The sequence below is a fragment of the Lynx rufus genome, unplaced genomic scaffold (genome assembly GCF_022079265.1).
Source record: "Lynx rufus isolate CCGP_SWC_20201006 ecotype Redwood Valley unplaced genomic scaffold, mLynRuf1.p SCAF_10, whole genome shotgun sequence".
In the NCBI taxonomy this organism is placed as follows: Eukaryota; Metazoa; Chordata; class Mammalia; order Carnivora; family Felidae; genus Lynx; species Lynx rufus.
The window spans coordinates 66,109,503-66,121,855 of record NW_025814824.1 but is presented as its reverse complement, the minus strand read 5'-3'; the positions used below and the strand labels follow the sequence as shown (position 1 = coordinate 66,121,855).

The 12,353-nt window shown below is 40.6% G+C and overlaps 1 protein-coding gene across 1 annotated transcript; it reads left to right on the top strand.

Moving 5' to 3' along the window:
- Positions 1–586: 586 nt before the first annotated feature.
- Positions 587–1,549, top strand: LOC124526337 (olfactory receptor 13F1-like). Its single transcript, XM_047099278.1, has one exon. The coding sequence runs from the start codon at positions 587–589 to the stop codon at positions 1,547–1,549; it is 963 nt and encodes a 320-aa protein (XP_046955234.1).
- Positions 1,550–12,353: the final 10,804 nt, after the last annotated feature.

Genomic DNA, 12,353 nt, shown 5'->3' with positions numbered 1-12,353 from the left:
GAGAGAGAGAGAATGTGAGCAGATGAGAGATGAAAGAGTGAGAGAATGAGAGAGAATCCCAAGCAGTCTCCGCACTGCCAGTGTGGAGCCTGACATGGGGCTTGAACTGAACCTGTGCGGGGCTTGACCATGGGATCATGACCTGAGCCAAATCCAGGTTTGATGCTCAACCACTGAGCCACCCATGCGCCCCAGGTCTAATGCCTTTTTTGATTAAACTAAGTGTCACAATGTCTCACTGACCAGTGTTCCTAACACAGAGCTAAGATTCTTACCCTCTGTGTTCTCATGGTACCCGAGGGTGTATTTATGTGATGTTAATTGTATTTATTTCTTTACTTGACTGTGTGATATTTTATTCTGAGCTGCCCAAGAGTAGCTTTTTAGATAATTCAAAGAGATCTTCAGTGACTTGTAGTATATTCAACAAATGAATGATGAGTGAATAATTAGCATGGTATTGCCAGAATAATGATCCTTTTAAAGTACCCCTAACTAATCCCCTTGAAAGATGGTAGAATTTAATATTCATATATATACAATGTATATTTTTATTCACTACTACAGATAAACAAAGAGGCATAAAATGGTCAAGGCAAACTTGACAGTCATTTCCAATTTTATTTTCCTGGGGTTTACTCGTTACCCCAAAGTTGAGGTCATCATATTTGTGCTGTGCTTGCTGATGTACCTGATCACCCTGCTGGGTAATATCATTCTGATCTCCATCACCATCCTGGATTCCCACCTACACAAACCCATGTACTTCTTCCTCAGCAACCTCTCCTTTTTAGACATCTGGTACACCTCTTCTGCTCTCACTCCAATGCTGACAAACTTTGTTTCAGGGAAAAACACCATCTCATTCTCAGGATGTGCCACTCAGATGCACTTTTCTCTTGCCATGGGCTCCACTGAGTGTGTGCTCCTGTCCACGATGGCGTATGACCGGTATGTGGCCATCTGCAACCCTCTGAGATACCCCATCATCATGAACAAGAGGGCTTGTGTGCAGATTGCCGCTGGCTCCTGGATGACAGACTGCCTCACTGCCCTGGTGGAAACAGTGTCTGTGCTGCAGCTGTCTGTCTGTGGAAGTAGCATCATCAATCACTTCACTTGTGAAATTCTGGCTGTCTTGAAACTAGTTTGTGTGGATACTTCCAGGGTGCAGTTGATCATGCTGGTGATCAGCGTACTTCTTCTTCCTATGCCGATGCTCCTCATTTGTGTCTCTTACGCATTCATTCTCTCCAGCATCCTGAGAATCAGCTCAGTGGATGGTGGAAGCAAAGCCTTTTCAACATGCGCAGCCCACCTGACTGTGGTGGTTTTGTTCTATGGGACAGCTCTTTCCATGTACCTGAAGCCCTCCGCTGTAGATTCACAGGAAATAGACAAATTTATGGCTTTGGTGTATGCTGGATTAACCCCCATGTTGAATCCTATCATTTATAGTTTACGGAACAAAGAGGTAAAAGTAGCTGTGAAAAAATTGCTGATTAGGAACCCTCTGTGTGCTTTTTTAATCCCCCAGAGCAAATCATAACATTAGTCTAAGGGATGTATTGATGTGTTCAATACACACCAGAACATTGGACTAAGAGGGGAAGACACTCATTTTAAATATGATGTGTGATTTCCTAAGTTTCCTCCTTGACTGACTGCTGAAGCTCTAAGATAATATAGACATATCTTACATAAGCATATCTGAAATCTTACATAAAAAGGGCTCATGGTGACAAATTTCAATATTTTGTTTTGGGTGATAGAATGTAAGTATAGCTTTAAACATTAAGTTAGTGTATTGTTAGTATTCAAAATTATGTGCATGTAATATACAAATGTAAAAACTATAGTAGACTTTTTAGATAGTTTATTATTAACCTCTGTTTTAGGCTGAGTTGTGTCCCTGCAAAACTTATGTTGAAGCTCTAATCCCCAGTACCTCAGAATGTATCTACTTTTGGAGATAAGGCCTTTAAAGTGGTGATTAAGTTAAAGCGAGGCTATCAGTGTGGGCCCTCATACAATTCGAGTTGTGTCATTATGAGAAAATATTTAAGAAATTTAGACACACATGAGTACACGAGTGTTGCTCACACACAGAAGCAAGGACATAGCAAGAAAGCGGCTCTCTGAAAGCCAGGGAGAGGCCTCAGAAGAAATCAAATCTGCCAACACTTTAATCTTGGTCTTCTATCCTCCAGAACTATGAGCAAGTCAATTTCTGTTGTTGAGGCAATCAAGTCTCTGCTATTTTGTTGTGGTAGCGTTAGGAAACTAGTACAACCTCTTTTTCAGCATTGCTAAATTTAATGGGAGTAATTGCATATTCTATAAAGTGTGACTATGTTTTACATGTGTGGAAATATTTGTGCATGCAGATGGATGTGTGTGATGTGAATGTCTATGTACAAATGGAGAAGGTCTGCACAAATGTATACTGAATAGAAATGGGGTAGAGGAATGCTAGTCTGGAAAAAATAGGAGAGAGTTTAGCAGTTTGTTGTTGGTCTTCGAGTGTTGATGTTATTTAGTAAATTCAAAGAAGCTGCAGGATGTTTCAGTGAAACTATGAAGGCCCTTCCCTTTTGTATTGTGATATCCGCTAAGACCTATATCCTTTAATTCAAGGGTGTAAATGAAGCCATAAGCATTTAGAAACAAAATACATAATATATTTGTATTATAAAATATACAGTACCCCAAACCCACTAAAATGGTATGAAGTACTGAAATACATGAATATATCTTATAATATAAACCACAATATACAAGGAATTAAAAAATGTACACTCATCCGTATTTGTAACATTTGTATGTCCTTTCTGGACCAGATGACTAAATGTGAGGACAGTGTGCAAAACTGCTTTTTATCATGAAGCTGTCACCAGAGTCTATAAAATTGATGGGATGCCTTGGATCCTGAAAGCAGTCGGATGAAGAAGATAGGATGAATATGGGATTACAGGGCTGTAGGGCTGGATTTGATTTCTCAGATATGAATGAACAGTCATCAAAGATGATTGGTCCATTGGTGTAAGTAAAGAACTCTGATGCAGCCATTGATTGAATGAAAGGAGATGCCTAAGGATGATGTCTTCACAAAGTTAGGGATGTAAGTCGGTTGACTGGTTGGCTGTGCATTGATGGTTAGACTTACAGGTGAAGACAGATTTGTGAAATCTGGGCAAGAAATCAGGTCTAAAGCTATACATATGTTGGGGAATCTTTTGCACAGAGATGGAAATTGAGCCCTTGGTGTGGATGATGTTGTCTAGTGAGAAATTTAGGACAATTGCCTATAAAATAGTTGGCTATATTATCCTGTTATTGATCACAGCTGTGGTAAAAATGAAAGTATAGTACACTTGGGATCTAGAGTAAGTTTTCCAAAGGATACAAAATGCTGATTTGGAAGAGACAGGAAGATGGCGGCGTAGGAGGACGCTGGGCTCACCGCGCGTCCTGCTGATCACTTAGATTCCACCTACACCTGCCTAAATAACCCAGAAAACCGCCAGAGGATTAGCAGAATGGAGTCACCGGACCCAAGTGCAGACGAGAGGCCCACGGAAGAGGGTAGGAAGGGCGGCGAGGCGGTGCGCGCTCCACAGACTGGCGGGAGGGAGCCGGGGCGGAGGGGCGGCTCGCCAGCCAAGCAGAGCCCCCGAGTCCAGCTTGCAAAAGCAGAGGGGCCTGATGGACTGTGTTCCGACAGCAAGCGCGACTTAGCGTCTGGGAGGTCATAAGTTAACAGCTCTGCTTGGAAAGCGGGAAGGCTGGAGGACAAAGGGAGGGTGAGCTGCGGAGCCCCCGGATGACAGAGCTCAGTTTGGCAGGGAACAAAGGCGCTCGCCAGCGCCATCTCCCCCGCCCATCCCCCAGCCAAAATCCCAAAGGGAACCGGTTCCGGCCAGGGAAATTGCTCGCTCCGCGCAAACACCCAACTCTGTGCTTCTGCGGAGCCAAACCTCCGGCAGCGGATCTGACTCCCTCCGGCTGCCACAGGGCCCCTCCTGAAGTGGATCACCTAAGGAGAAGCGAGCTAAGCCTGCCCCCCCTGCCGCCGTGCACCTTGCCTACCCACCCCAGCTAATACGCCAGATCCCCAGCACCACAAGCCTGGCAGTGTGCAAGTAGCCCAGACGGGCCACACCACCCCACAGGGAATCCCGCCCCTAGGAGAGGGGAAGAGAAGGCACACACCAGTCTGACTGTGGCCCCAGCGGTGGGCTGGGGGCAGACATCAGGACTGACTGCGGCCCCGCCCACCAACTCCAGTTATACACCACAGCACGGGGGAAGTGCCCTGCAGGCCCTCACCACACCAGGGACTATCCAAAATGACCAAGCGGAAGAATTCCCCTCAGAAGAATCTCCAGGAAATAACAACAGCTAATGAGCTGATCAAAAAGGATTTAAATAATATAACAGAAAGTGAATTTAGAATAATAGTCATAAAATTAATCGCTGGGCTGGAAAACAGTATACAGGACAGCAGAGAATCTCTTGCTACAGACGTCAGGGGACTAAGGAACAGTCACAAGGAGCTGAAAAACGCTTTAAAGGAAATGCAAAACAAAATGCAAACCACCACGGCTCGGATGGAAGAGGCAGAGGAGAGAATAGGTGAACTAGAAGAAAAAGTTATGGAAAAAGAAGAAGCTGAGAAAAAGAGAGATAAAAAAATCCAGGAGTATGAGGGGAAAATTAGAGAACTAAGTGATACACTAAAAAGAAATAATATACGCATAATTGGTATCCCAGAGGAGGAAGAGAGAGGGAAAGGTGCTGAAGGGGTACTTGAAGAAATAATAGCTGAGAACTTCCCTGATGTGGGGAAGGAAAAAGGCATTGAAATCCAAGAGGCACAGAGAACTCCCTTCAGACGTAACTTGAATCGATCTTCTGCACAACATATCATAGTGAAACTGGCAAAATACAAGGATAAAGAGAAAATTCTGAAAGCAGCAAGGGGTAAACGTGCCCTCACATATAAAGGGAGACCTATAAGACTCGTGACTGATCTCTCTTTTGAAACTTGGCAGGCCAGAAAGAATTGGCACGAGATTTTCAGGGTGCTAGACAGCAAAAATATGCAGCCGAGAATCCTTTATCCAGCAAGTCTGTCATTTAGAATAGAAGGAGAGATAAAGGTCTTCCCAAACAAACAAAAACTGAAGGAATTTGTCACCACTAAACCAGCCCTAGAAGAGATCCTAAGGGGGACCCTGTGAGACAAAGTACCAGAGACATCACTACAAGCATAAAACATACAGACATCACAATGACTCTAAACCCGTATCTTTCTATAATAACACTGAATGTAAATGGATTAAATGCGCCAACCAAAAGACATAGGGTATCAGAATGGATAAAAAAACAAGACCCATCTATTTGCTGTCTACAAGAGACTCATTTTAGACCTGAGGACACCTTTAGATTCAGAGTGAGGGGATGGAGAACTATTTATCATGCTACTGGAAGCCAGAAGAAAGCTGGAGTAGCCATACTTATATCAGACAAACTAGACTTTAAATTAAAGGCTGTAACAAGAGATGAAGAAGGACATTATATAATAGTTACAGGGTCTATCCATCAGGAAGAGCTAACAATTATAAATGTCTATGCGCCGAATACCGGAGCCCCCAAATATATAAAACAATTACTCATAAACAGAAGCAACCTTATTGATAAGAATGTGGTAATTGCAGGGGACTTTAACACCCCACTTACAGAAATGGATAGATCATCTAGACACACGGTCAATAAAGAAACAAGGGCCCTGAATGAGACATTGGATCAGATGGACTTGACAGATATATTTAGAACTCTGCATCCCAAAGCAACAGAATATACTTTCTTCTCGAGTGCACATGGAACATTCTCCAAGATAGATCATATACTGGGTCACAAAACAGCCCTTCATAAGTTTACAAGAATTGAAATTATACCATGCATACTTTCAGACCACAATGCTATGAAGCTTGAAATCAACCACAGGAAAAAGTCTGGAAAACCTCCAAAAGCATGGAGGTTAAAGAACACCCTACTAACGAATGAGTGGGTCAACCAGGCAATTAGAGAAGAACTCAAAAAATATATGGAAACAAACGAAAATGAAAATACAACAATCCAAACGCTTTGGGACGCAGCGAAGGCAGTCCTGAGAGGAAAATACATTGCAATCCAGGCCTATCTCAAGAAACAAGAAAAATCCCAAATACAAAATCTAACAGCACACCTAAAGGAACTAGAAGCAGAACAGCAAAGGCAGCCTAAACCCAGCAGAAGAAGAGAAATAATAAAGATCAGAGCAGAAATAAACAATATAGAATCTAAAAAAACTGTAGACCAGATCAACGAAACCAAGAGTTGGTTTTTTGAAAAAATAAACAAAATTGACAAACCTCTAGCCAGGCTTCTCAAAAAGAAAAGGGAGATGACCCAAATAGATAAAATCATGAATGAAAATGGAATGATTACAACCAATCCCTCAGAGATACAAGCAATTATCAGGGAATACTATGAAAAATTATATGCCAACAAATTGGACAACCTGGAAGAAATGCACAAATTCCTGAACACCCACACTCTTCCAAAACTCAATCAGGAGGAAAGAGAAAGCTTGAACAGACCCATAACCAGCGAAGAAATTGAATCGGTTATCAAAAATCTCCCAACAAATAAGAGTCCAGGACCAGATGGCTTCCCAGGGGAGTTCTACCAGACGTTTAAAGCAGAGATAATACCTATCCTTCTCAAGCTATTCCAAGAAATAGAAAGGGAAGGAAAACTTCCAGACTCATTCTATGAAGCCAGTATTACTTTGATTCCTAAACCAGACAGAGACCCAGTAAAAAAAGAGAACTACAGGCCAATATCCCTGATGAATATGGATGCAAAAATTCTCAATAAGATACTAGCAAATCGAATTCAACAGCATATAAAAAGAATTATCCACCATGATCAAGTGGGATTCATTCCTGGGATGCAGGGCTGGTTCAACATTCGCAAATCAATCAACGTGATACATCACATTAACAAAAAAAAAGAGAAGAACCATATGATCCTGTCAATCGATGCAGAAAAGGCCTTTGACAAAATCCAGCACCCTTTCTTAATAAAAACCCTTGAGAAAGTCGGGATAGAAGGAACATACTTAAAGATCATGAAAGCCATTTATGAAAAGCCCACAGCTAACATCATCCTCAACGGGGAAAAACTGAGAGCTTTTTCCCTGAGATCAGGAACACGACAGGGATGCCCACTCTCACTGCTGTTGTTTAACATAGTGCTGGAAGTTCTAGCATTAGCAATCAGACAACAAAAGGAAATCAAAGGCATCAAAATTGGCAAAGATGAAGTCAAGCTTTCGCTTTTTGCAGATGACATGATATTATACATGGAAAATCCGATAGACTCCACCAAAAGTCTGCTAGAACTGATACATGAATTGCGCAAAGTGGCAGGATACAAAATCAATGTACAGAAATCAGTTGCATTCTTATACACTAACAATGAAGCAACAGAAAGACAAATAAAGAAACTGATCCCATTCACAATTGCACCAAGAAGCATAAAATACCTAGGAATAAATCTAACCAAAGATGTAAAGGATCTGTATGCTGAAAACTATAGGAAGCTTATGAAGGTAATTGAAAAAGATTTAAAGAAATGGAAAGACATTCCCTGCTCATGGATTGGAAAAATAAATATTGTCAAAATGTCAATACTACCCAAAGCTATCTACACATTCAATGCAATCCCAATCAAAATTGCACCAGCATTCTTCTCGAAATTAGAACAAGCAATCCTAAAATTCATATGGAACCACAAAAGGCCCCGAATAGCCAAAGGAATTTTGAAGAAGAAGACCAAAGCAGGAGGCATCACAATCCCAGACTTTAGCCTCTACTACAAAGCTGTCATCATCAAGACAGCATGGTATTGGCACAAAAACAGACACACAGGCCAATGGAATAGAATAGAAACCCCAGAACTAGACCCACAAACGTATGGCCAACTCATCTTTGACAAAGCAGGAAAGAACATCCAATGGAAAAAAGACAGCCTCTTTAACAAATGGTGCTGGGAGAACTGGACAGCAACATGCAGAAGGTTGAAACTAGACCACTTTCTCACACCATTTACAAAAATAAACTCAAAATGGATAAAGGACCTAAATGTGAGACAGGAAACCATCAGAACCTTAGAGGAGAAAGCAGGAAAAGACCTCTCTGACCTCAGCCGTAGCAATCTCTTACTCGACACATCCCCAAAGGCAAGGGAATTAAAAGCAAAAGTGAATTACTGGGACCTTATGAAAATAAAAAGCTTCTGCACAGCAAAGGAAACAACCAACAAAACTAAAAGGCAACCAACGGAATGGGAAAAGATATTTGCAAATGACATATCGGACAAAGGGCTAGTATCTAAAATCTATAAAGAGCTCACCAAACTCCACGCCCGAAAAAACAAATAACCCAGTGAAGAAATGGGCAGAAAACATGAATAGACACTTCTCCAAAGAAGACATCCAGATGGCCAACAGGCACATGAAAAGATGTTCAGCGTCGCTCCTTATCAGGGAAATACAAATCAAAACCACACTCAGGTATCACCTCACGCCAGTCAGAGTGGCCAAAATGAACAAATCAGGAGACTATAGATGCTGGAGAGGATGTGGAGAAACGGGAACCCTCTTGCACTGTTGGTGGGAATGCAAATTGGTGCAGCCGTTCTGGAAAGCAGTGTGGAGGTTCCTCAGAAAATTAAAAATAGACCTACCCTATGACCCAGCAATAGCACTGCTAGGAATTTATCCAAGGGAGACAGGAGTACTGATGCATAGGGGCACTTGTACCCCAATGTTCATAGCAGCACTCTCAACAATAGCCAAATTATGGAAAGAGCCTAAATGTCCATCAACTGATGAATGGATAAAGAAATTGTGGTATATATACACAATGGAATACTACGTGGCAATGAGAAAAAATGAAATATGGCCTTTTGTAGCAACGTGGATGGAATTGGAGAGTGTAATGCTAAGTGAAATAAGCCATACAGAGAAAGACAGATACCATATGGTTTCACTCTTATGTGGATCCTGAGAAACTTAACAGGAACCCATGGGGGAGGGGAAGGAAAAAAAAAAAAAGAGGTTAGAGTGGGAGAGAGCCAAAGCATAAGAGACTGTTAAAAACTGAGAACAAACTGAGGGTTGATGGGGGGTGGGAGGGAGGGGAGGGTGGGTGATGGGTATTGAGGAGGGCACCTTTTGGGATGAGCACTGGGTGTTGTATGGAAACCAATTTGTCAATAAATTTCATATATATAAAAACAAAAAAAACAAAAAAAAAAACAAAATGCTGATTTGATGAACACATGCATCCCAATGTTTTTATCAACACTATCAACAATAGCCAAATTATGGATAATCCCAAATGTCCACTGACTGATGAATGGATAAAGAAGAGAATGGTGTACACACACACACACACACACACACACACACACACACACACACAATGGAATACTACTCGGTGATCAGAAAGTATGAAATCTTGCCTTTTGCAACAATGTGTTTGGAACTAAAGTATGTTATGCTAAGCGAAATAAGTCAGACTGAGAAACATAAATATCATATGATTTCACCTATATGTGGAATTTAAGAAACAAAACAGATGAACATAGGGGAAGAGAAGAAAAAAAATGAGATAAAACAGAGAGAGAGACAAACCATAAGAGACTCTGAAATACATAGAAGAAACTGAGGGTTGCTGGAAGGGAGGTGGATGGGGGATGGCCTCAATGGGTGATGGGTACTAAGGAGGGCTCTTGTTGGAATGAGCACTAGGTGTTATATATAATTAGTAGAATCACTAAATTCTACTCCTGAAACCAATACTACACTATATGTTAGTTAACTAGAATTTAAATTTTAAAAATTTACATTTTTTTGTTTCTGTATAATCTTAGTGATTTTAGGAGATTTCTTTTTTTTTTTAATGTTTATTCATTTATTTTGAGAGAGGGAGAATGTGTGCACATGCCCTCAAGCAGGGGAGGGCAGAGAGACAGGGAAGGAGAGAATCCCAAACAGGCTTTGCCCTGATCACCTCCCCCTCCCCCAGTACACACACACACACACACACACACACATAGTGTGGGACTTGATCCCATAAACCGTGAGATCATGTCCTGAGCCAAAGTTAAGAGCTGGACCTTTAAATCAATGAATTACCCAGGCTCCCTGATCTTAGGCAATTTCTTGAATATCGGAATCTAATTTCCTTGTTTATGAAATGGGAATAATTTATTTAAAAAATTTTAATATTTATTTTTGAGAGAAAGAGAGAAACAGAGTGTGAATGGGAGAAGGGCAGATAGAGAGGGAGACACAGAATCTGAAGCAGGCTCCAGGCTCTGAGCTGTCAGCACAGAGCCTGACAGGGGGCTGGTATCCATGAACCGTGAGATCATGACCTGAACTGAAGCTGGGCGCTCAAGCCACCCAGGTGCTCTGGGAATAATTTAATATATTTATAATAATTATTTAAAAATTCGTATTTGCTAATTCCCAAAGACCACCTGACAATTAGCTATGATGATAGCCTTATCACTTTGAGAGTCAATTTTTTGATATTTTTTTTGGACTAGACTCTAGCTCCAGTTAGTTTCAATTTACCTACGATTTCAAATGTATTGAGCAATATCTATGAATGTGTTATACACCTAGAACTGACATTCTGGTAGTTTTTAGGGATATAAGCATAAAATACCTCAAGCTATCTCTTTCTCTCTCTTTCACCCTTTCTCTGATTGTCTGAACTGAATCATTCCCTGTGTGGTGTCCTCTTGATTCTACTGGGTTCTGACAACCTGCACTGAGCCTCCCTTTCATGTTGACATTTTACTTATTCCACCAGGTCCAAACATCCTGCTGAACAAAACAAGCAGGGATTCCCTCCTGAACTCTGTTGGGTTGTTGAAACCTTTGCTGGGTGGCTCTTGAGCAGAGCCGCTCTCCCCTATCCAGCTCAGGTTGTGGCACTGTACCAGGCAGCTCACCTGTATTACGTATAAATACATGTTATGATATCACATAAAAAATAAAACAATTACTACTTACTAGCAATTTCAAGGGGATTTTTTTTGAAAGGAAATATTTAAAATGAGACTATTGCTTCTGAAAGAGTAAAATTGTCAGTATTCCTAAGGATTTATCCAATTGATATATTTTTCCCAGCAATTGCTTATTACAGAATAATTATACACTGATATGATTTTTGCCTTACCCAGCCCAAATGACCTCTTCAGTATATATATCAATCAAATGTATCAGTCTGCATTTAAAATTAGCTGATATTTTACCCAAAGCTTTTGGATATGTTCTTTAGTCAGTGAAATAATACATAAATTCAAGTTCTCATATTTCCCTGTATTATATTGCACTTGGATTATATTTTACTATTCTTTAAAAATGTTTATTCAATAGTTAATTACTGCCTACTGCCTAAAATAAATTTATTTTACATTAGACTTCATACAGAGAACATTGAGTTCTGCCATTGGGTAGATTTCAGAAATGAACAAATGATTATAGTATAAAAGGAAAATAGCCATAACAGAGATAAAGTTCAGGGCAGCATAGAGGAGGGAATAACTAACCCAGTAGAGTTTCAAAGGATTTGTAGAAGATCTCACACTTGAATTGTGTTTAATGCGATTGCTAGGCTGTTACCATTGAAAGAGAAATGTGATGATGGGGATGAAGTGGCATATGCAATTGTCTTTAGGTGTAAAGAACATGATGTAACTGAAGAAGTAATAGTGAATGGAGCACAGCATGTGCAAACATGGGAGAAACATGAGGAAGGGAAGAAGAAGGGGAAATATGTACCTGAAAAATTAGGTTGGAGTCAGGTCAAATCCTTGGTTAAAACAAAAACCAGTAATAAACAGACAAACAAGCAGAAAAACTCAAGTAGTTCTCTCGAAAGGGAACTGAAAAATATGTGTTTTACTTGTTCAGTAGACCTACATACAGATGGTCATACGTTAAAATGGTTTGACTTAGGATATTTTGTCTTCATGATGATATGAAAATGATATGCATTCAGTAGAAACCACACTTTAAAATTTGAAATGTGGTCTTTTCCTGGGCTAGTAACATGTGGTATGATAATTTCTTGTTGCGCTAAGCAGTGGCAGTGGCCCCAACTTGCAGTCTGAGCCACATGATCATGAGAGTAAACAGCTGATTCACTCACAACCGTCCCATACCCATGCAACCATTCTGTTTTTAAGTTTCAGTACAGTACTCAAATAAGTTATATGAAATA

Bases quoted from the DNA above. Each gene is read 5' to 3' on its own strand.
- LOC124526337 (XM_047099278.1), top strand. From the start codon at position 587: ATGGTCAAGGCAAACTTGACAGTCATTTCCAATTTTATTTTCCTGGGG.